General features: G+C 38.8%; 1 protein-coding gene across 8 annotated transcripts in view; it reads right to left on the reverse strand.

Annotated features, from left to right (window-relative positions):
* Nucleotides 1-26,447, reverse strand: part of MEF2C (myocyte enhancer factor 2C) — a 102,714-nt gene that overhangs the window by 65,745 nt on the left and 10,522 nt on the right. For all 8 annotated transcript variants that reach the window (XM_070794025.1, XM_019965413.2, XM_070794027.1 and 5 more), the window contains exon 2: nt 17,004-17,207. In XM_070794025.1, coding sequence (XP_070650126.1) covers nt 17,004-17,207 — 204 coding nt within the window. The remainder of the gene's footprint in view (nt 1-17,003; nt 17,208-26,447) is intronic.

Below are 26,447 nucleotides of genomic sequence, written 5' to 3' on the forward strand. Positions count from 1 at the left end.
ATGAAGTCGCTCAGTCGTGTCCGTCTCTTCGCGACCCCATGGAGTGCAGCCTACTAGGCTCCTTCATCCATGGGATTTTCCAGGCAAGAGTACTGGAGTGGGTTGTTAGAACTCTTCATTTGTCTGTTTCCTCCTCTTCCTCATTGCCCTTGCCATTTTTCCCACCGCTCCTTCTCTCTGTGAACTTTCAATTCTTAAAACTAATTCTTAAACTAGTACTTTTCAGGCCCTTGCTCCTTTCTTCTTGTGAATCTTTGCATAACTAGTCTTTTGAAAGGTTCGTCTCCATCCGCTTCATCAATTCACAACCATCTTTCTGCATTTCAATTGTTTGAGCTAAAAAGATATCACCAATCATGGCTACCATTTCTAACTTTTAAAATATTCTTTCTATAGTTGTAACTCAATTACAAGGTATCATCATCATAAACCTTATTATGTGCCAGACCCTGTTCTATGCATTTAAAAAATATTCAATCATTTAACTGTCATAATAGCTATATACTAGGTACTATTATTAAACCCCATTTAGAAAGCGGAAAAATAAAGAGGAAGAACACTTAAGGGATTTGTCCAGGGACATACAACTGGTAAGCAGTAGGAAGGGACACAAACTTGGGTAGTTTAGCTCCACTTTGGGAACTGGGGCTCCCAAACACTGTTACGCTGCCTCCGCCAAAATCTCATAATCCCTGTTAGGCCATTTTGTCCTGTTGATTCACATATGTATTTTCTACCTTAGCTAGACTGTAAGTTTTGTGAGGTCACAGATGGAAGCTTCCCAACTTGTATCTTTCCTGTCATCACTATAAAGTTCTATATATTCTAGAAATTCAATAATCACTGCTAGAATAAAAATATCTACAGATAAAAGTGGGAACACATGTATACCTGTGGCGGATTCATTTTGATATTTGGCAAAACTAATACAATTATGTAAAGTTTAAAAATAAAATAAAATTAGAAAAAAAAAGTGGGAGTAAACATCTAAAATACACATATTGGAAGCCCACTTGTAAAGTTGGAGGTAAAAATGGAATTAAAACCTTGCACATATTTGATAACAATATACATCTAATGTCATTGCTTATCACTAATGAAATGGCCATATTAACTTCTTTGCTACATTTAAGAGCTTTTGATGCACAGAATAAACACACCTCGTGTTTAAACCATTCTGCTTGGGTTATTTGGCCTTCTATTATAAATAATGCTGTAGACATTTCAAATCTCTAACAGTAGAAGGTAGTCAAATCAATATTGGCTACATAATACATAAAGAATGGATGCAAATTTTATAGCAAAGAAATTAATTATTAATTTATATCTGCTTACTACTGTAACAAAAATTCATTGTTAGCTTTTTCTGAAGTTTAACAATGCTTCAGCCAAGATGGATAAATTATATATGAAAATAACATTATTTAAAGTAAAAATGCTAATAAAACAATTATTTAATATTTATGAATGTTATACAATCTGTTACATGTAGTAATTCATGCACTGTCTTTTCATACGATACTCTAGCATGGCTATTATAGCTCATATCACTATTATTTAGCAATATTAAAATGATTTTTTAGCAATTAAAATAGCAATATTTTCTATATTACAAAGGCTTTGCTGAAAAGTCAGAAGTGAATATATTATTAGAGGTTAATTATTTCCAAAACAGAACGTATCCTGCATAGCACAAATGACTCAACAATGAAAATTTTGTTCAAAAAGTGTGCATATAAAAGGCTTTGTCCCTGGAATGCAGCTCTAAGTGGCTCACTATCTAGGTTGAAAATGGCTATGCAGGGTTGTATGTCCTATTTTTCCATGCCTGCACTAAAGATACAATATGGGAATTCAGCTTGGTAATTACTAATACACCACACAGACACAATTACACCCTGTATGCGGCATGAAGGAATCACTTGTGGTCTGCATCCATTACAAAGAGCAGTAGGGGGCCACCACGCAGGACGACAAAATGCTTTACAAGACGGAAGGAGACCAGAGGAGCTGATGGACACAGATACAAGGACCTTGATTCTTCTAGCAATGATTTAAGTCTCTTTCCATCAATTATCGTCCTTTGTCTCAAGAGTCTTATCACCAGCAGCACTACAGGAACTGGGCATAACAATGCTCAGACCCGTATAACCCCATGAACTGTGCTGACATTTCCACACCCTGTTGCTATGTTTGACCTGGTTATTCAGATTACTTAAGCAAAACAAAAAGAGAGCGAGCGAGAAAAAAAGCGTTACCATTGCAAAACTGGTGTATGTAATTTTTTTTTTAAGGCTTACTCAGAATTCCGTTTCTCTAAACTGAAAGCCATCCTACCTTCAAAATGTTCCTTTTCAAAGTAGTTTCTACTCCCTTTATAAAATTAAAAGTGAAAATACGCTTGGATGCAAAGTATAGTTGTAAGAAAAGAGACTAAATACTGGTATATCAAGGGGTTACATACGTAACAAGAGAATTCTATGTCCAAGAGAGCTAAACTAAAATAAGTCAGCCGCTCTTTTTAGCTACAATGAGTCACAGGAATAATTTTCTTTCTGCGAAACTCTTTAAAGTTTCGAGTTTAATTGCAAGCAGTAAGCGGTTTTTATTATAACAGTTTCCTCCTGATTATTACATGATGTACATTATTTTACAATACTTTCATTTAAGATGCGTTTTTGAAATACATGTTATAATTATGGATTTTTAAGACCTTAGGAAAGTTAGTTATGGCAGTTGGTCAGATTTCTGTGAAACAAAGCCTTGTCTTTTAGAAAATGTTTACAACCTATGAGAAAAAAATGTGTCCTGGGGCTAAAATGTTTATTGGCACCTAGAAGTCTGAAGGGAGACTCAGGCCTGCGGTTTTTGGAGGGTACTTTATCATCGCTGCATTCTCAAAGGTTTCTCTGAATGAATAGAACTGGATTACTCAGCCTTCTATTCCACGCCTATTCCTCTCCATTTTCCTTGGCACGAACTAGAGCCAGGCTATTTTTAGTTAGGCAGTTTTCTATTTTTAGACAACTACCAGTTAGAAGACATTTGTTCGGAAAAAATTTAAACACACACACACACACACACACACACACAAAAGGAGGAGGGAAAGAAGCTTCTCTTCACATATTGTAAAGCAGCCTTCAACCTGTAACTCCAGGCATTTCAGCTGCTTTCAATCTTGGAAAAATAAAGAAAAATTCAGAGTTCAGGGTTTTAAAAATAAACCTTCCCTCCGGCAAACAGACCAAAATACAACAAGCTGTTACTATGTGAAACAGCGGACTACAAAAACAAAGAACATTCTCCAATGATTGAACTGCGAGAAAGGTTGTAGAACTATTAGGTTATAGGAATGTTACACAGGCATGTAACAATTTTCCAGCCTCTCAGCCAGATGGAGGGTGTTTTAGAAATTAGGGAGAGGGTAGAGGGATCCTCATCTGTAAGGTAAGATGAGGATGTCCGGTACAAACTGAAAGTTTCCCTTCTCAACACCAGAGACCCTTGTGTCAAACTTAAAGGTAATTATATTCACTGCATTTTTCAAACATTTGTATTCTATAGAATTTCCCTAAAAATTATAACCACATGTTTACAGAGAAAGGACATATTAAAAAAAAAAAACCCAGTGCCAATGGGAAACAAAATTAAAGCCTGCTACATATACACATAGATGTGTGTGTGTGTGTATGCATTTGTATATCTCTAAATCATTACCTTTATTAGTCTTGCTTTTACTTTACATGGGGAAAAATGACTTGCAGACTGGCTCAGCCTATCAACTTACTCTACTTATCTTTCAAAGTTGTGTTTTCCCCTCTAACCCACCATGAGATGGACGTTTTCATGGGCTCACAATTGAAATTACTTTCTTTTCCTTCAGTTATCCTGCTGTGCCCTAAGTCTTTTCAAGGTTCAGACTGGTGGATAGGATAGTCAGCGGCGCATCACCAGTAACTACCACAAACTTTAGCACCTGATCTTCATGTTCATGTATATCTGCTGAATGAGGGAACAAATACTGAGCATGCTGTGTCCACAACGGCGTATCGACCCGGAGGACCATGGACTCCTCATGATCACTGTCACGTTTCCTATGTGCTCAGCACAATGCCTTGCACGTAGAGAACACCCCACAAATGCTTGTGGAAAAAACATCAATTCACTAGCCTTTATTAGTGGCAACCCATTCCAGTACTCTTGCCTGGAAAATCCCATGGACAGAGAAGCCTGGTAGACTACAGTCCATGGGATCGCAAAGAGTCAGACATGACTGAGCGACTTCACTTTCACTTTAATTTATATAAGTGCTATCATTATTTATATAAGAATCTGATATTTATTAAGGCACTCCCCGATGGCTCAGTGGGTCAAGAATCTGCCTGCCATGCGGGAGACACAATTTCGATCCCTGGGTCCGGAAGATCCCCAGGATAAGGAAATGGCTATCCACTCCAGGATCCTTGCCTGGGAAACCCACGGACAGAGGAGTCTGGTGGGCTACTTGTTTAAGGGGTCAAAACTGAGCGACTAACCCACACATAACGATGAACAGAAAATGCTGTATAATTATTCTCAATATAAAAAACTGCTGCTTCTCTGTCCTTTGGTAAAACAGCTTAAATTTCCTGAACTTTTCCCTTGATGTTGAAAATAAAAACATCTTATCTAACTTAAGGGCTTCCCTCGTAGCTAAGTGGGTAAAGAATCTGCCTGCAATGCAGGGTTCGACCCCTGGGTCAGGAAGATCCTCTGGAGAAGGAAATGGTTACCCACTCCATTGTTCTTGCCTGGACAATCCCATGGACAGAGGAACCTGGCAGGCTGCAGTCCATGGGGGTCACACAGAGTCGGACACCACTTAGCACCTAAACCACCACCTAACTTAACAGTTGACAGTGGGCTCTGACATCTTTTACAGCCATGATCATCCCATCAGCCCTGTGAGCCAGGATGGATCAGGGTGGACCAACTCAGAACGTTGAACAAGTCAGCCCAGGTTATAGAACTAATGTGTGGTGTTTCCATAACCAGAACTAATCTCTCTCCAAATCTGTGGGGCTTTAAAAGTTCTTTCCTACAAGTACAATTTAAAGGAGAACTCTCACGGTAACGCTTCCAACAACATTCTTTAGGAAAATCGCTCTGCAGCTTTCTTTTCCCCCATGTGAAATTAATTCAGAACCACCACCTTTAAGGAGAACCTAGTCACGAAGCCTGGGGAGAAGATAAAATTCCCCGCATACCTAATTAGGAAACATGAGCCTGCGTACGCATGCGCATTCCCTTTCTGGTGGAAAAGCTTAGAGTTGACCTGGTTTGTTTCTGCTCCCCTAGGACTGTCCTTTCCTGTCCTTCCTCCGTTTCTCTTTCGTCCTCAGGGTAATTTCAACTTCAGTGTTCCCTCCATCCTCTCACCTTGATCCACAGAATCCCACTTACTTTAACAAATATTCCTGGGAGTAAATGATGCAGCTTTCCTGATTGATTCTCCCTGCCCTGGCACAGACCCTAACACCCAGTAGGGATGCAACCAATGCCTGCCGTGGGAATGAAAGATGGAATGGCCGCTGCAACCTCTCCAGCTCACAGGTCCTTTATTATGTTGTAGCCATCATCCATCATGCTAGTTACTCATCAACAAGAGTGCTGGGTGTGCCAGTTTCATTCTTACACCAGGGCTGCTGAGTAGGTTTCTGGAGTGACGAACATTTTTGGACCCATCTTGACCAACGGAAGCCACTAGTCACATGTTGCTATGGGGCACTTGAGATGTGGCCAGTTAGACTGAAGAACTAAACTTTTGAGTTTATTAATTTCGATTAATTAAAATGTAAATAGCCACCTGTAGCCATTAGGGCAGATCTGTTTCATTTCATCTGAAACCTGGCTGTATTATCCAAAGAGGATTCACATGACAGAAATGACTGTGTCAGATCATAGGCGCTAAATGTATTACTTATTTACAAATGTGTACAGGTATTAAAAGACGCTTACTCCTTGGAAGGAAAGTTATGACCAACCTAGATAGCATATTCAAAAGCAGAGACATTACTTTGCCAACAAAGGTCTGTCTAGTCAAGACTATGGTTTTTCCAGTGGTCATGTATGGATGTGAGAGTTGGACTGTGAAGAAAGCTGAGCGCCGAAGAATTGATGCTTTTGAACTGTGGTGTTGGAGAAGACTCTTGAGAGTCCCTTGGACTGCAAGGAGATCCAACCAGAACATTCTAAAGGAGATCAGTCCTGGGTGTTCTTTGGAAGGACTGATGCTGAAGCTGAAACTCCAATACTTTGGCCACCTCATGCGAAGAGTTGACTCATTGGAAAAGACTCTGACGCTGGGAAGGATTGGGGGCGGGAGGAGAAGGGGATGACAGAGGATGAGATGGCTGGATGGCATCACTGACTCGATGGATGTGAGTTTGAGTAAACTCTGGGAGTTGGTGATGGACAGGGAGGCCTGGCGTGCTGCGATTCATGGGGTCGCAAAGAATTGGACACGACTGAGCAACTGAACTGACTGACTGACTGACAGGTAACCTTGAAAAGGGTTTGGTTGCTGGAACTAAAGGGAACAGAGACTGGGGTTGGTTTTAGATTGGAGCTCATTCTCAGGGCAACTTTGACCTGAGTTTTTCTCTCCTAAATGGTTTTCTTGAGGCCACAGTGATGGCATTTGTTTATGACTAAAGAGGGATTTAGAACTGGACCTGGAACAACAGACTGGTTCCAAATAGGAAAAGGAGTATGTCAAGGCTGTATATTGTCACCCTGCTTATTCAACTTATATGCAGAGTACATCATGAGAAATGCTGGGCTGGAAGAAGCACAAGCTGGAATCAAGATTGCCAGGAGAAATATCAATAACCTCAGATATGCAGATGACACCACCCTTATGGCAGAAAGTGAAGAGGAACTCAAAAGCCTCTTGATGAAAGTGAAAGAGGAGAGTGAAAAAGTTGGCTTAAAGCTCAATATTCAGAAAACTAAGATCATGGCATCTGGTCCTATCACTTCATGGGAAATAGATGGGGAAACAGTGGAAACAGTGTCAGATTTTATTTTTATGGGCTCTAAAGTCACTGCAGATGGTGACTGCAGCCATGAAATTAAAAGACGCTTACTCCTTGGAAGGAAAGTTATGACCAACCTAGATAGCATATTCAAAAGCAGAGACATTACTTTGCCAACAAAGGTCTGTCTAGTCAAGGCTATGGTTTTTCCAGTAGTCATGTATGGATGTGAGAGTTGGACTGTGAAGAAAGCTGAGTGCCGAAGAATTGATGCTTTTGAACTGTGGTGTTGGAGAAGACTCTTGAGAGTCCCTTGGACTGCAAGGAGATCCAACCAGAACATTCTAAAGGAGATCAGTCCTGGATTTCTTTGGAAGGACTGATGCTAAAGCTGAAACTCCAGTACTTTGGCCATCTCATGGGAAGAACTGACTCATTAGAAAAGACTCTGATGCTGGGAGGGATTGGGGGCAGGAGGAGAGGGGGACGACAGAGGATGAGATGGCTGGATGGCATCACTGACTCGATGGACGTGAGTCTGAGTGAACTCCGGGACTTGGTGATGGACAGGGAGGCCTGGCATCCTGCAGTTCATGGGGTCGCAAAGAGTCGGACACGACTGAGCAACTGAACTGAAAGAGGCATTTGTATGGTATATCAAAAAATAAAGTTTTAAATCCAGAAATTCTTGAATAAGAGTTACTATTATTCATTTGTATATAAGTTTTTTGTAATAATATTTTATCAGATGTGAGGGAAAAAACCAAATACTCATTGTAGAGTTTACTGTTTACAGTGTTTCTTATCCTAAAACAGTAGCTCTAAATAGTTACTGAGTTTATTTACTAAAACATAAAGATAAGAGATTTAATTGATATGAAGAGGCTTTCAGAATCTAATTAACCTCCCAGCTAGTCATTAACTCTATGACCTTTAGAAATAATTGACAGGGATTTTTTTTTTTTTTCCCTTATTGAAAACTTCCATTAGGTGGCTAAACTTCGGGATAACACAGAATACGCTAAATGCCGTTGAGACGTGACTGGATAACATGCCAAACAGCTATTAGTAAAATGAGATATATTCCCAATAAGATAATCTATCCACCCAATCTGTTGCATCCATATGCAACATTTGCCTAATTACAGTGCTTTTAATGATGGAGTCTGGAGTCTTTTTCCAGAATGTCCTATGAATTATTTTGATCATGAGGGTAATGAGGAATGTATAGCTGCCACCACTCTGTACCCACTGCTAACCACCAACATCATACTTGCCTGCCGAGTCTGGTCTTGAACTCAGAATCTTCCTTGACACGTGCTCTTGGGAGCCACTAGCAACTGATGGGTACGCACAGGGAGGGCCCGGAGATGCAGTGCTCACTTCACTGTGTGATAACAGGCCTTTTATATTGTGCTTCCAAAAATGTAACGTGCTTGCTTTCAAGAGTTAGTTTAACCATATATCAGTTAAAAAAAATTTTTTTTATGGTATGAAAAATGTTCGCAAATGTACTTTTCAAACTCCACGCTGGAGAAAATAGATATCTGGAAAGGCTCTGGCTCCTTGCTACTCAGTTTGGTTCACAGACTAGCAGCATCAGTTATCACCTGGGAGCTTGTCGGAAATACAGACTCTTGGGCCCTGCCCTGTGCTCACTGAATCAGAATCAGCCTTTGAGCAAGATCCCCCCAGTGATTCAGACTGGGCCAGAGGCATTTTGTCTGAGACTCTCTGATCTCTCTTGTTAGATCCTGGCCAAAGTACCACCATCGCTTCTCTTTTTCCCAGGAATCTACATATGTTGGTCTGAAAGTCTTTTACTTTCCACTAGGACTACAAGAAATATCTCTACATTGTCCCCATGCCTTTTTTTTTTCCCTTATATAAAGTGATGAAAGTGAAAGTCGCTCAGTCATGTCCAACTCTTTGTGATCCCAGAGACTACATAGTCCATGGAATTCTCCAGGCCAGAATACTGGAGTGGGTAGCCTTTCCCTTCTCCAGGGGATCGTCCCAACCCAGGGATCGAACCCAGGTCTCCTGCATTGCAGGCGGATTCTTTACCAGCTGAGCCACAAGGGAAGCCCAAGAATACTGGAGTGGGTAGCCTTTCCCTTCTCCAGGGGATTGTCCCAACCCAGGGATCGAACCCAGGTCTTCTGCATTACAGGTGGATTCTTTACCAGCTGAGCCACAAGGGAAGCCCAAGAATACTGGAGTGGATAGCCTATCCCTTCTCCAGTGGATCTTCCTGACCCAGGAATCGAACTGGGGTCTCCTGCATTGCAGGCAGATTCTTTACCAACTGAGCGATGAGGGAAGCAACAGCCTTTATCTATCTCTGGTTCTCTTGAAAAAGTCTCACCTTTTATTATTATTAGAACATATCTGACTTCAATGAAGAAAATTTGGTAACTTTTAATATCTATACCATAATGATCATCAGTAAGTTGTTTATATATATATATTTTATATATATACATAAGTATATATACACAGGTATAGATGTATCTGTATATATGCATATATATATATATATATATATATCTGTGCATACATGCTCAGTCGCTCAGTTGTGGCCCACTCTTTGTGACCCTATGGACTGTAGCCCACCAGGCTCCTTTGTCAATGGAATTTTCCAGACAAAAATACTGGAGCGATGTGCCATTTCCTTCTCCAGGGGATCTTCCTGACCTAGGGATTAAACCCATGTCTCCTGCATCTCCTGTATTGACAGGCAGATTCTTTAACACTGAGCCACCCAGAAAGCCTCATATATATGTACATATATATAATATTTATTAAATGTCTACAATATGCCATACATTGAGCTGGCAGTTGAAGTTATAAATAAAACATCATCATGTCCTTCACAGAGAGGAAGTAGGTTTATAATAATTCTTAAAAATGCAGTGAGGCAGTTGAAATAATAAACATCCTTTGATTAAAGACTCATCATCTTTTATTCTGACTCTAGGCAGGACTCTGAAATTGTTCCTAAAGCTTCACTTTTGAGTATTTCATAGCCATATACTTAGTACCAACCCTAAGGAAATAAGGATATTCCACTCTTTGATATCTTATTTGATATGTTTTAAAACCAAATAATGTTACCTTTACCTAAGGACTGTCAATGGCTAGAATGCAACATTTGGTTCAAATGTGCAGTCCAACACCAAGTTGTAGGTGTCGTGAACTCTGTAAATGTCATTAAATATTGATAATGATGATTCAGGCTAAATATGTTTCCCCTTTCACTTTCAGATATTGAAGGAAAAAAACCACGAGGCCTTTGGTTTGTTCCAATTCAAGATGATTCATGTAAAATAATAACGATAAAATGGTGATGGTTAATAATTATAAAGCAGTTTCACTACTGACAAAAGGGCTGTATTTTGAAACCTATTGTCTTTTCTGCTCCTACTATTATTAAATACTTTTCTGTTGACTCTGTTAGTACTAAGCCATTAGAGCTGTGTAACGAGAGAGATGAGAGGTAATGTGTTATTGCTTCGTGCATATAACTTGAGTAATCTAACATGCACTTTATTTGTTCAACAGTGATTTTCTTAATAAATGACATGTGAAGCAGCTTTTCATGTTTATAAATTATATGCAAATTAAGCAAGTGCATTATTTTTAAAAAGGAATGGATTTTCAAATTTGACATACAGAAATTCATTGTGGATTGATGAGAAATATGAATATATTTTAGACCTGTTTCTTTTAGACTTTGGGGAACAAATATAAATTTGATTTACAGAGACAAACAAAAGTCTTTTAAAGATATATAAACAAAAACAAACATTACAACTTAGGAGAAATATGCAAAACCTTTTCTTTTACTGTTTTTAACAAAATAACTTTTTTCTTGTTTTCCTTAGAAGCCTCAACACTGAAGGTTTAAATCTTTATGGAATATACTAATCCTTCAATTTTCAATACTATCTATCTAAAAGCAATTATATATTTAGTTTAACAGAGGACAAGGCAGAATTACTGAGCTACTCGCAATAAGAACTATTTTAATTATAATTCACAGTAATCTAAGAAGAATTTTTAATGTAGCTCAAGAATATTACTTCTCTAAGTTTCTGGGAAAAAACTGCTTTTCTGAAGAAATTAATTACTAATTATAAAGTTAAATACTAGCCTTTGCTGCTTCAAGTAAGTTTAAAATAGTAACAAGGAAGACCTACCATCCTTCCGTTCACAAGCTTCACATTTAAAAAAACAGCACACGTTACCTCGTTCACGTGGCTAGTGCTCCCTGTCAGCCTGGACAACTCAAAAGAACTTTCGAACCAGACGGTAAGCTTACTGATTGACTCTGTGGTTACTGGTGTGGGGGCAAAATGTGCTTTCAGTTTTACAATGAGTGTGTAATTCCAGACTGGTGTCTCTCAAAGTGAACATTTATGCTTTGGATTCTAAAATCTCAAGGCTACACAGTTCTTCACCTCTGAAATGCACTGTTCTAATTTCACACTGAAGAATTAATCCTGGTGTTGATTTGAAAACACAATTAGTTGAAATGCCTCCTTTTTCAGATTTCAGTCTAGACCAGTGCTGTCTCACGAACTTTTTGGATATCCACGTAGTCTCCATCTTCCCTTGTCCCATCTGCCAGTCACTAGCCACATGTGGCCGGTAGCTACTGTATTAGATGGTACAACCTAGATCACTGTAGTTTTTGATAGTGCTTTGATGAAATTTATAAAATTTTAGTGAACTGTTTCATTGGAGCTATAAAAACATTTTTATACTTTAAACGAGTAACATTATGCTATATGACAATCCCATGGCTATATCTTATTATAACTGTTCCCCTGTTTATTTTTTCTACAGATGTATTCTGATGGCCTAACACTCTCTCAACCTCACATTAAGCCCTGGAGATGTGATGGAAAACAAAATGTGCACTGGCCCTGCCTTCCAGAAGTTAAAAAATCTAGTGTGGAACAAGAAATTGGACAATAGCTTCAACAGTGCTTTGATGATAGAGAAAACAGAACATATTAGAGTCCTATATTATAATATAGGAAAGACAATAAACATAAGTTACAGAGCATCTCCAGGATATTTCCAAAAGTATAAACTGGGGCCTGACTTGAATGAGGGATTAATAAAAGCCAAGCAAAGGCTGAGTAAGGAATGTTGAAGACAAAACAAACAGGGGCTTGGAGAAGCTGAAGGATGTAAGCATCTTTAGATGGCTTGAGTATAGGATGGGAACTGGGTGAGGGGGTGGCTGAGGGAAATAACAAAAGGTGAGGCTAGAGAAGAAGAGAATTACAGAGGCTAGATCACACATGACCTTGTGAGCAATCTTGACCAAGAGACCTTGAGGGACCTTGGTTACGTTCGTATCTCCATGCATTCCATGGCACATAGCACATGGCAGGAATTCAGCCAATCTTTGTTCAGTGAATGCATGAAAGAATGAAAATTAAGCAAATGATCAAACATATAAGTGAATGTTCTTTTTCTTTTAGAAAAAGTATGTGTAACATACACATATAAAGCATATATTTTCATGTATCTATATTTTTATAAGCATAAAATTGAAACCTATTTGGGTTATATAAGGAAAACTCATGTAAAACAGACATATTTTGATATTTTATATCTACTCCTGACTTTTGTAATACAGAATTTGTAAAGTCCAGTTCCACTATTGGCTGAATTTGCTTTTCAACAAAAATTGTTCTTAATTTTTACCAACTATGTAAAGGAAGTTAACTTACTGATAACCTCCAGGAGCACTGAGGAATACTAAAGCGTATTAGCTATTTTAAGGCCTTTGCAGACCCAATTCAGGCCTTAATTATTACTGTGCAAGGAGACATTTTGCTAGAACAGTCTTTAAATCCAAAAACAGGAATCAGGTAACAGAAAATAAAATTTCATGTAAATATCACCTCTCATTCTCCCCTTTCTTTTTGCCCACCTCACTCACATGCTCCCTCTCTCACCCACACACACTCTCTTCTTTTCATCCTTGCACCTCAAAAAGAAAAGCCAGTAATCTTCTCCTGAGACAGCTGTGAATCAGAGGTTCTTTCTGCAGGGGTTACATCCATCTTTTTGATTTCCCAGAGAGCGGCACGGGTTCTTATGTTTTATCCCATGGCCACACAGAGTCACTTAGTCACCAGCCCAGACTAGATGAGCAGCTCAAACAGAATTACTGAGTCACTGAGGGGTGAGAGGTTCCCTCCTGGCCAGGTGCTAAGTGATGCTCCCAAGTGGGTTTTGTGGTTAGAAAACATGCGCTGGATATGAGGTAACCTGTCTGGACTTCTGTCTCTCCAAGGATCACCTGGAATGATCTGGTGATCAACGACCTGTCTGAAGTTTTGTTGAACTGTTTAGCTGAAGCCTTCCTTTCAGCAGTTTGTATTACTTTAATGAGATTATTGCTCCTTTGCCCTCTGACTGTTCCCAAGCTAATTTTTGTCTGTTTCATATCCTTAACACGAATGCCTGTCTCCTGGTTCAGAAGTCCTTGAGCGGTGCTGAACGTAAGCCGGTGCCTGCTAAATCCTTGTTGAGTGAAGAAATGGCTCTACAGGCTTACAGCATGTCCCCTGGGACCTGAGATCTTCAGTTCATCCTGAAGTGCTCAGCCCCACGTCTCCTTCCCCAGCATCAACTGTGGGAGTCGGAAGGCAGCCAAGAGAACTCGGAGTGCGCTAGACAGGCACATGAGGATGAAGGAAGCCGTTTCTGAATACCATCAGAGCCTCCACTGAATTTCCACAGCCTCACAAGCTACCATTTTGGGCAAATACCTAGTGTACTTACCATAGAGTTAAATAAGATGGGCTTTCTTCAAAGGAGGCATTTTTAATACAATGATTGTTTTTTTTCCCTAACCAGTGGATTAAAAACTTAACACATTTACAAAATCTGGCATATTTATATATTGTATCTAAACAGATATTCAAGCTGCATTATAATATAATAATAAAAAAACCCAGATCCCAGTCTGTCTATTAAGTCTTTGTAAGTCTTTGTGTCATTGTAACTGTAGTGCTAATTATCAAGCAAAGACATGATAATTACAAAGAGCTTTTTTGCTAAAAGAAGGAATCTCTTTCAACACCCACGCGCTGCACAATTTCCTATGACCCTGTAACACTACTCTGGTATGGCCCAGAAATTTGTATTTCAGGCTGAATACTGGGAATCGTGTTATTCCTCTCTCTTCACCAATCTTTTTTTTTCTTGTGAGTAAACTGTTTTCAGAGGGTTAAGGGAGAGGGGTAATGGTCCAAATGGGAAATATAAAACTAATGACCCTTCATGAAACATATTATGCTCCTCATTAAACTTTCTCAGTTAAGTGTATTCCATTAATTTAAAATAAATAGGATTTAAAATTTTACCCAGGAGTAGTAAACTATCCTAACTTTCAACTTTGTGTTAGATCTATTCTAAGAATAGATTTCTCAAGTCCCTGATGCATCACAGGTTCTTAGCCTGCAACACAATTTATGTCTTCGTCTTGCAGAGGTCTTCAAACTTCGTGTGTGTAAGAGTTACTTTGGGAAACTTATTACAAACACAGCTTCCCACCGAGATCCCTTCTTCTTCACCAAGGATCTCAGGCACACTGACTTCAGTGAAATGCACTTTGAAAAGTACTCTCTGTATTTTTCTGGCACAAACTTTGTCAAGCTTAGGGATCCAACTTTCTCCATCATCTCAGTTATTACTGCAGTGTGGGAAAGCCAAATGGTGAAGCCTGTTGTGATTAAGGTAGTAGAGCAGGCCAGTCTCGAATCATGATAGACTTATATGTGATTTTCAGAGAATCAAAGCATCTCTAGTTTTGATCTAGGAGCCTCAGAATGTCTTTTTGAGAGATTCAGAACTTTAATCTATTGATGTTAAGGGCAACATAATGATGGAATTGCTACTCTATTTTTGCTTTTTAAAGAATTACATTGTACAAAACTTGCAAATTCACTGTCCTCTTTTTTGAGAAGAGAAAACTTCAGACCTGAGAAGTAGCCAGTCTGTCACCCAGGAAGACTGTGCAAGGCACGGGCTCCAGTGCAAGCCCTTTGACTTTCAACTCAGTGTTCTTCTTATGACCATGAAGAAGTCTGGGTGAGACCCCCATCTGTCCCAGAATATGAAAATCTCTAGAGTATGTGAAGTTTTAACTCTCCTTTAAACCACAGAGTATATTCCTGAGCAAAGCCCATAGAAGATAATTTTATAGATTTTTAAACTCCTAAGAAAACAAATCTAAAAAGTCAAATTTTCACCTAGATTAATACAGTTCAACTCATTTCCCACCATATGAAGGACAGGAGCCGTTCAAGTTTGATGACAAATTCCAATTCAATTTTTTGTTGTTGCTCTGCAATGTTCATTGTAATGATTTTGGTAATGAAGTGGAGTTTTGAGTATAGAGTTCTGTCTTCAGAACTCACGTTTACTGTGTGTGAATGTATACAAGCATGCCTGTGAAAGCACTTTCACATGTGAAAACACTTATGAGGTTTGACAACTGTTAATATTTATGTATTTTCACATTTATATCTGTGCATGAATAAAATGCTATCTGAAATACATACTAGGTAAATTTTATAAATGATCTTAAATTTCAAGATCAAGGCAAGCCCACAATTAAAATCATTGGTCAGTGAAACACTAAATGTGTAGTAATGCAAATCTGAAAGTATCTTAAAATACACATATTAGGTCTACTTATCATCTACTTTTGTTTCTCTGAAATTATTTGCTTAGTCTTATTAGGCAAAAAATCAAAAAAATATTTAAAAACTTTCAAGTAAAAGTAAAGAAATGAGAATTAATCTTAGACAATTATAACAGGTAAAGAGAAGATGGATGTAAGAGGCAGATTAATTTGATCAGGATTAGAACTACATTTTTTCATAATATAGAACCACTTATAGCAATGGCAAGAATAACTTGTATTCTGGTAGACTGATTCTGAATACATACTTCTGAAACATTTATTTTCTCTTAATTGTGGAAAAGCAGTCATAATCAAGGAAACCATGAGGAGAAAGACAGGTGGATAAAATAGATGGGGACATCTTATCTCCGAATAATGGGGATACATACTTCATTATACCTCTTCCCTTTTGATTTAGTATTCATTGCTTACAAAGGGTACTATAAGGCAATAACATTTAAATAGGATACATGTGGGAAACACTTAAAATTGTATGGCAATGTTACTTATGGTAAGAGATAAAAAATATTTTTGAGTTTCAACATGGTGCTTACTTATTTTTGGCACAATGGAACCATGTTTTAAATCTAACTTTGATAAAACACCAAGTGACATTTAGAAATTCATTTTCATCAGATTTCTGATTCCACGTGTATCAATAGCGCTATATTAAATTATATGATTTGGGGGAAAAAACACTTCTGGGAGAATAACTGTCTTTACTCTTTCAGCAAGAATACATTAGGACGAATGAATTAGAAGAGACATAAAGTGAAAAACAAATGAAAAGTTACGGTGAGCTCACTTTAATTTTTTTCTTTGACTATGCTGCCAAAGCATATACTTAAAAGAAACCATGAGTACTATATACTTCAGTATATACTTCAAAGAGATCATGAGAAGTCACCTAAAATGTGGGTGAGCTGTCCCCGTAGCCACACGTCCCATTTCTGGTGGCCTGACACTGGGGTGGACAAGGACGGCTCAAGAAGGATGAGATTAATAATTTGACAAGATGCCTGATTCCTAGCAAGGAGCAGATTCACGGAGTCCCTACTACCAGGCCACGCTCACTTCGCATTTTGAGATAGAGAGAGAGAGGGTGGAGTAATAACCGGGGCAATAACTCTGGGGACACCTGCGGGCATATAAACATTTTAGGAAAAGGAAGTTGTGCTTGTGTGGAGGCAGGGAAGAGAGGAGGGAAGGGCTGAACCAAGCGGCTCTGCCTAAGTTTGGGGGTTCATCAGGCACGCATGCGCGCTCACCTCCACGATGTCTGAGTTCGTCCGGCTCTCGTGCGGCTCGTTGTACTCGGTGTACTTGAGCAGCACCTTGTCCATGTCCGTGCTGGCGTACTGGAACAGCTTGTTGGTGCTGTTGAAAATGATCAGCGCAATCTCACAGTCACACAGCACGCTCAGCTCGTATGCCTTCTTCATCAACCCAAATTTCCTCTTTGTAAACGTCACCTGGAAGAAAGCAAGCAGGCGGGTTTTTTAAAACAGAGAGAAAAAGCGCGCCTTGAAAAACAAAACAGTACTTTTTTCCCTTTGTAACACCAAGTGTGTCGTGATCAGAGCCCTTGGCACGAACGCATTTGGAAAGAAAGCAAAGAGATCTAAAACCAATTTCTGCTTAGAATTGTGATTTCTAGCTTGCTGCTGCAGAGAAGGCAATGGCAACCCACTCCAGTACTCTTGCCTGGAAAATCCCGTGGATGGGGGAGCCTGGTAGGCTGCAGTCCATGGGGTCGCAAAGAGTCGGGCACAACTGAGTGACTTCACTTTCACTCTTCACTTTCGTGCACTGGAGAAGGAAATGGTAACCCACTCCAGTATTCTTGCCTGGAGAATCCCAGGGACGGGGGAGCCTGGTGGGCTGCCATCTATGGTGTTGCACAGAGTTGGACACGACTGAAGCGACTTAGCAGCAGCAGCAACTTGCTGCTGAATACAGAAACTGTAAATGCCAGATTTTGTGTAAGGCGTTATAATGATGGTGACCTGGGAGCTGTTTTGTTGAGCAATGTTAGCATACTTCTTAATTATAAATCTGGAGCTTGTATTTTGGCTACTCGAAGACTGGACATGACATTATGGACATAGTATTTTAGATCTGTGTTTAAAACTTCTCAAAATTGTTTAGTCTCATGCCATTTAACTGAAAACACTTGAAGGGATCCTACTGTACTTTCCGACAGAGTAATATTCTGTTTTCTAGAAATCCAGCAGGGAGTTGGGAAGAGCTTTAGCCATAACACTGTTAGGGTCTTGGTTTCATTCTTCTGTGTCCCTTTCTTGCTCTCCCAAGCCAGAAATTCTATTGTTATCTTTGCCCTTCCCTTCTTTTACTCCAATCTATTACCAAACCCCATAATTCCTTTCCTCAAAATGTTTCTCAGGTTCACGCTTCCTCGTCTTATTTCCCAGGCGTCTTTATCATTCCCGTCTTTATCAGCTTCCTGTCCTAGGCAATCTTCCTGTCTGAAACCATTCCCTCATTTCATCCTAATCTTCAAAACCTCACTCTTGTCACTGCCTCTTCTTCCTGATGAGTCGGCTACAAGAGCTCCTCTGGCTTGAAACACTTCTACCTGCCAATGCTACCAACTACAAACGTGCATTTCACTGTTCCCAGTTTCAGTCTTCAGTAAACTCCGCTTTGCCCACCCAAAACCATGAACTTTCTTAAGCATAAGCCTGCACACTTTGTGGTCCAGTGCTTCTCAGCAGGTTTTTGTAGAACAGTATTTCTATAAAATTCTCCTTAAGACCAAAGTTCAATGGCTCAATACATGTAGGAAATGAGGCACAGTGGTATCTTAAGGGCTGAGCAACTTTTAAAAACTTCAACCTGCTTTCCAAACTTATTGTTGACAGAATGTTTACTTCTTTGCTTATTTATTTATTTTGAGGAGCACTTGCTGTCATTCTTCAAAACAAGGTCTCTGAAGTATCTACCAAGGGAAATTCTGACTGACTGAATTATTATTATCAAAGGTGAGGCTTTAAAATTTCCCCCCTCATCTTCAAATCCAACTTATCCTGCAGAGGTCAGTTCAGTTTTATCTACTACCTTAGTTCAGTTCAGTTCAGTCGCTCAGTCATGTCTGACTCTTTGCAACCCCATGAACTGCAGGACGCCAGGCCTCCCTGTCCATCACCAAGTCCCGGAGTTCACTCAGACTCACGTCCATCGAGTCAGTGATGCCATCCAGCCATCTCATCCTGTCGTCCCCTTCTCCTCCTGCCCCCAATCCCTCCCAGCATCTGAGTCTTTTCCAATGAGTCAACTCTTCGCATGAGGTGGCCAAAGGACTGGAGTTTCAGCTTTAGCATCAGTCCTTCCAAAGAACACCCAGGATTGATCTCCTTTAGAATGGACTGGTTGGATCTCCTTGCAGTCCAAGGGACTCTCAAGAGTCTTCTCCAACACCACAGTTCAAAAGCATCAATTCTTTGGCGCTCAGCTTTCTTCACAGTCCAACTCTCACATCCATACATGACCACAGGAAAAACCATAGCCTTGACTAGACAGACCTTTGTTGGCAAAGTAATGTCTCTGCTTTTGAATATGCTATCTAGATTGGTCATAACTTTCCTTCCAAGGAGTAAGCGTCTTTTAATTTCATGGCTGCAATCACCATCTGCAGTGATTCTGGAGCCCCCAAAATAAAGTCTGGCACTGTTTCCACTGTTTCCCCATCTATTTCCCATGAAGTGATGGGACCAGATGCCATGATCTTCGTTTTCTGAATATTGAGCTTTAAGCCAACTTTTTCACTCTCCTCTTTCACTTTCATCAAGAGGCTTTTGAGTTCCTCTTCACTTTCTGCCATAAGGGTGGTGTCATCTGCATATCTGAGGTTATTGATATTTCTCCTGGCAATCTTGATTCCAGCTTGTGTTTCTTCCAGTCCAGCGTTTCTCATGATGTACTCTGCATAGAAGTTAAATAAGCAGGGTGACAATATATAGCCTTGACGTACTCCTTTTCCTATCTGGAAACAGTCTGTTGTTCCATGTCCAGTTCTAACTGTTGCTTCCTGACCTGCATATAGGTTTCTCAAGAGGCAGGTCAGGTGGTCTGGTATTCCCATCTCTTTCAGAATTTTCCACAGTTTATTGTGATCCACACAGTCAAAGGCTTTGGCATAGTCAATAAAGCAGAAATAGATGTTTTTCTGGAACACTCTTGCTTTTTCCATGATCCAGTGGATGTTGGCAATTTGATCTCTGGTTCCTCTGCCTTTTCTAAAACCAGCTTGAACATCTGGAAGTTCGCGGTTCACGTATTGCTGAAGCCTGGCTTGGAGAATATTGAGCATTATTTTACTAGCATGTGAGATGAGTGCAATTGTGCAGTAGTTTGAGCATTCTTTGGCATTGCCTTTCTTTGGGATTGGAAGGAAAACCGACCTTTTCCAGTCCTGTGGCCACTGCTGAGTTTTCCAAATTTGCTGGCATATTGAGTGCAGCAATTTCACAGCCTCATCTTTACCTGCTGCTGCTGCTAAGTCGCTTCAGTTGTGTCCAACTCTGTGCGACCCCATAGACAGCAGCTCACTAGGCTCCCCTGTCCCTGGGATTCTCCAGACAAGAACACTGGAGTGGGTTGCCATTTCCTTCTCCAGTGCATGAAAGTGAAAAGTGAAAGTGAGGTCGCTCAGTCGTGCCCGACTCTTAGCGACCCCATGGACTGCAGCCTACCAGGCTCCTCTGTCTATGGGATTTTCCAGGCAAGAGTACTGGAGTGGGATGCCATTGCCTTCTCCCATCTTTACCTACTTGCTTGTAATTCCTAAATCTAGAGTCCTACTCCTTATCTGTCTCCAGAAACCCAATGGATGTCCTCCACTCCTGTGTCTATCTACAAGTCTTAGGAATGTCGTACTCCCAAAGCCCAAATTTCATCTTCAACCTCAAATCTGCTCCCCTTCCTGGGTCCCCGATCTCATTGTAAACTCAGCCACCCAAACTACAGACCACCGAGTTGACTGTGAACACCCCCTATCCCACACTCCTAAATAAATGTGTTGACAGGAAGTGTGGACTAGCAGACAGAAAATCTGACTTCCTGGTCTCCTCACTCCCCGCTCCCCCTTTTGTTAATACTTGTTTTACCTATCACCTTTTATTTTTTGTTATAGTTCTGACCTTTTATAACTTGCATGACTTTCCGGGTGATAACTGGCTTAATGTCTGTCTTCCACTACGCTGCACATTCCACAAGAGCATGTACCATTTTTATTTTGTCCACTACTGTACCCCAGTGCCCAGACAGCAGACATGTGGGCAATTGTCTAAAAAGGAAAAACTATTTTGCTGTTTTTTAGAAATATCAAAGTGATATATGTTACATAAAACTGTGGAGACTTCCCTGGCTGGCTGCCCAGTCATTAAGACTTTGCCATTCAATGCGGGGGGTGTGGGTTTGATCCCCAGTCAGGGAGGTAAGATCCCACATGTCACGGGGCCAAAAAACCCAAACATAAGACAGAAGCAATACTGTAACACATTCAGTAAAGACTTTAAAAATAGTCCACATCAAAAAATAAAAAAAAAACCAAAAATCTTTAAAAAAGTTTGAAAAAAAAATACTGTGATAGCTTTCCCCACCAAATTTTCATTAAGCAACTCATAAATGGAACTTTAAAAAGATAAACCTATACTTTAATAATGATTATATTCTGATATCACATCTGCATGGAAGGCAGCATGACAGAAAGAGAAGAACATGGGGTATGGATTCAAGGGATCCTAGATTTTAAGGCAGATCTGCTATTTACTAGTCATGAGAAATTAACTTCTTCAAATTTGATTTTTCTCCGAGTTTGACTTTTCATTTATAAAATGGTGATAGCGCCTACTCTTGGGGTTGCTGAGAGGATTATATAATATAACATATGTACAATATTCAGTTCAGTAAGCTTTGCATTTAAAGTAGAAGCTCAATAAATCTGTTTTTATCCCTTTCTTGGTTGACTTATAGGAAATGAACTTACAAATATACCTGTCTTAGTGGCTCAGAGTCTACTGATCAAGGTTATTTGAAGATCTTACTACAGTCTTCCTGATAGAAAGATAAAACTGAACTATGGAATCTCCACTGATCATTCTTTGGAAAATACAGCATTTAGGTATTTACCAGCTGACATCAGCTAGTCAAAATCTACTAATATACGTTATTTATGCTTCAACTTGGATAATTTTTCTTTGTAATATCTGCCAATGTCTCACCTTCTATTTTATGTTTATTGATTGGCTTACTAAAAAGTACTTCAAATAAAATACAGCTAGTGTTTTCATATCTGATTATCATACTACTTTAGAAGCTTTTTTTATTCTGGTTCATTCAGATGAGTCATGATTAGGGATGAGCTAAATTAAGACTATCTTTTGGAATGGATAAAAATCATTACTATTAATTAGATTTATACAAAATGTCTTTTAATAATTCTCTAGATGTTTAGTTATGCAGACATACCTGCACATTGGTATTTGTTTAGTGAAATAGGTTACAGAGGCGTTCAGTGCAGAAGGCACTGACCCAAAATACTTTCATATATCTAAAACCACTTTTAATCAGACTTTCATGACCACAAACTGTAGGTGGAATGTCTCAATACAGTATGGTTTCTGTTGTACTCAAACCTCAGAATTTAGCACGTTACAACACTCACCATCAAAGTACATTTCAGCACAGAAATATCATTAAAGCCACTATTTGTGTTTACTTTTAGGTGCTCCTCAACATTTGTGTAACCAAATAGGCTGCTGGATAATGCATACTTATTTAATAATACCTGTCAAAAAAGTCAGTGCATATAGCTTCTTTTCATTAAAACTGCAGACTGAAATGATGATAACTGCATTAAAGCATTCAAGAAAATATCTTCAAAATCTACTCTTAATTGTGCTAAATTTAATTCTGTATTATGTTCATATTCTTCATAGCATACTCAAAATGTATTTTATAATGCTTTTTCTCATTGTTCACAGTTAGATAAAATTGTTTTTCAGCATTAAGCTTTCTTAAGAGAACTGGGATATTACTCTTCATTTAAAATATGCCACTCAATGACAAAGATTGCAATTCAGAGCTTTTACACTTAAATATAATAATGTATTGTAATGATTACATTTTTCATAAGTTAAGAATAGTTCGTAATGGGGACAAGTCCATTTCTACTTCAAAAACATATTCGAACCTTAGGTGACATGGAAAACTGTTTTTACAGTAGTTAGGCAAAGAGATGCTCTTTTCTAGTGTGACATCAATCAAGGTGCAGCAAGAAGAGAATAAAACCAATACTGTTTAAGTGGGCACTGAATTTACATTCAGTTTTCAAAATCAAAGAGACTTCACATGTAACATATATATGGAAAGCAAGACGACTCTGTAAACATTGAGCATTTTATGTTTTTTTCTTTACCTCTTGAAACAGTCCCAAATGTAATACTGATGATGTTTTATTAAGACATTTCAGTATTAAGTTGTATGTTAGCCTTGGGTTTTAAATCCTAGCGTAAGGGCAGGGATCACACATCTCATGCTGACAATTACTCTAGAACTTATTAGGTATGAATCAGGGCTTGAAATTAGAATTTTAAATTGAGAAAAGGCACATTAATTAATTATAGAAGTTTTGACAAACCTTTATTATGAGACTTATTCTAATATTGCAGAGTTGACTGGTTGTCTGAGTTTGCCTCTCTCTGAAGACCCCATGTCTGGCCTCACAAGACTGACCAATAGATACTCAATGAACGAATGGATTTTAGAATGGTGTTTTAAACTCTGAATGTCTCAATGAAATTTTCCACTAAAAGTAGATACTTTAAAAAACTTGTGTTTTTAATATATTATTTTTTCCTGAGGTAAGAAAAAAATAATTCAAAAAGTTCAGAAAAAAGTGGACTTTATTCCTTGCCCTGATGACTCACCATGAAAGACAAATGTGAAGGCAAAAACTAAATTTTACAATCACAGGAAACAAAAGTAAAGGGGGAGGATCTAAGAGTTCAAATGACTGCATTCAATTGAGCAAAAATTTATTGAACTTTCTAATGAGTTCAGATTTTTAAAGAACATGCGTTTGGCAAAGTATTTGATGAAATCCTCATCACAATACTATAGATTTGAGATTAGATGGTAGCAATTTAGATGGTTTAAATATGAATTAATCAACCAGTGTTAAGTTTAAAGACAGTCTCTTGCAATGGCTATGGAGTTCAGTAACTTTCCTGTCCGAGGCACCATTTTTACCATTGGTATAGAGGAAGATGTACCTGGCATGTTTATCAAATCTGCATACAAGACAAGCCCAGGTGATAACCCAATAGGTGGCAGAGTCTCTGTCCATATATAGCTCCCTCTACCCACTGGAAAGCTGGGTCACAAATAAGATAACAGAGATAATGTTAAAGACTTCACTTGTATTAAAAAAAAATAGAATCATGTAATCTCAGGTTGGAGGAAAACTAACGTGATAGCTGATTATGGGAAAAGGTTCTAAAGTTATAGTGTTTCACAGTGGGAATTAATTATCCTAATGATCTCTGTTAGTCAGCACTAACTAATCTTTGGTACTATATTCAGCTCTGAGAATTTTAAGAAGACATTAACGATACCGACAAAATTAGAGCGTCTATAGGATGGCAAACAAGTCGACATATGGTCTGAGAATAATTTTGCAGGAGAAATCATTGAAGGAATCTGGAATGTTTAAGCCAGAAATGCCAAACACTTTCCAAGAAGATCTGCAGACTTTGTGGCCATGTGAAGAGGCAGATGAGTTATTCTGTCTTATTCTATAGAGCAGAGTTAGCAAGCACTGCTGAAACTCATCGAGGTTCAACATACAGGGAAACCTAGTGATGAGAACTGTCTAACAGAGGACCTAGCCTCATGAAGTTAAGAAGCAGTTCTTCCCTGAATATGTTCAAGTAGGGCTGCATATCAAGGAAGGTGTAGAAGGCGTTCCTGAATTAAACAAGAAGCTGGACTAGAGATCTTTAAAATATTTATTCCAGATTTTAGATGTTCAGATTCTATGCCTAGGTAGCACAGACCTTCAGGTGAAGGGGAAGTTTAGAGTGAATGAAATATGATTTCCAACAGAATCTATTTCTGCAATTTCATTCTGCAGAATGCTTTATATTTTGGTTACTCAGTCTCGTCAATACATTACCATAATCACTTCTAATTTTCATATTCCAAGAAATAAAACTACATCACTTTCTTTTTGCAGTTAGAAGAGATATAAAAAAGACTCTAAATAAGTGTAGTGGACAGTATTAAATTATGTATAGCACAGAAAAACAACTGTCCAGATTGATAAAATAACAAATTCACATTGTTAAAATATTTCGAAAGAAGCAGTATCTATACATTGTTACTGAAGCTCTGTGGTGTGGAAGCAAAAACATGGGAACTGAAAATCAAGTCTAAGCTCTGCCATGTACGATCCGTGTGCCCTTGGCCTTGGGGAAATTGTTTAACTTATCAGTCCCCCAGTATCCTCATCTGTAAAATGAAGGTAATAACAGGCATCCTACAGAGTAATGATGAGAGTTAAACTAAGGAACACACAGTGTCAGTGACGTGTTGACTGTGCAACATGATACAAGGTAGATAATATTTTTTTTCTGAAGTGTGAGGCTCAGTCCCTTCTTGTTATAAACTGTAAAAGACTGCTCTCCTAAGATCTGCTAGCTTGTTTCACCATCATCATGTTTAAGAGTTTCTCTCTCAACTAAACCTCAAGCTTCACTTGAAGGCTGGAACATCTCCAGTCTGCTCTTGTAAACTGAAGTCCCAGAACAACGCTTCACTCAATATTTGTTGAATGAATGAATGGATAGATGGATGGAATAATTACTCATTTTTTTTTGTAATTCAAACTGAATCTCTATGCAAGCCCAAACTATGCTAATAGGAAGTTTGCCACTGAGGGAGAAAATTTCACGTAGTTATTTTTCTTTCTTTTTGTCACATTAGCTTACAGTTTACTGTAAGTATGTTTTTAAACATACATTTGGTAAAAATGAATAGGAGAAAAACTGGATTGGGTCCAGTTTGTGTGGGGGCTTGTTGTGAAATTGGAGCATATATTTTTTATAACTGTTTTTAGATAAGAGTGTTGACTTTGGTGACTTTTTTCTAAGAAGTTCAAAGACTTTATAAGCTATCTTGCTACATCTGACAGCATCTCTTTGAAGTTATTATGTGGCATAGTTTATCATCCCCATTTCTCAGATGATACTGCAAACAAAGGCATGGATTGCCTTATTCCAGGGTCACAAAACTAGTCCTTGATGAACCAGAAATAGAGCCCTCTTCACACAACATCCATCTTTCTTCCCATTAGTTGGCGTTTCTTCCCTCTTTTAGATAACAGTGTGTTTTAGGGGCTGAAAGTCAGCACAGCATGGACCTCGACAGCCACTCATCAAGCATTGTACAACAAGAACTGTCAGCAATTCTGAGCAGCAGAAGAAACAGAGTACTGGCACAACTTATTAATTAGTATAAGGATAGCTTTCTAGGCTAAAGTGGAAAAAAAAAAAAAAAACTAAACTAGAATACTAACACTGAGAAGTTGGTTTCTAGGTTCTGACAATAAACCAAAGCTCCTTTTGTGTGGACTCTACAGTCACCTCTGTCCTCAGACCCCCAGACAGGACCGCCAAAGCCAGTGAGAACCA

Source organism: Bos indicus, chromosome 7, assembly GCF_029378745.1.
Source record: "Bos indicus isolate NIAB-ARS_2022 breed Sahiwal x Tharparkar chromosome 7, NIAB-ARS_B.indTharparkar_mat_pri_1.0, whole genome shotgun sequence".
Classification (NCBI taxonomy): Eukaryota; Metazoa; Chordata; class Mammalia; order Artiodactyla; family Bovidae; genus Bos; species Bos indicus.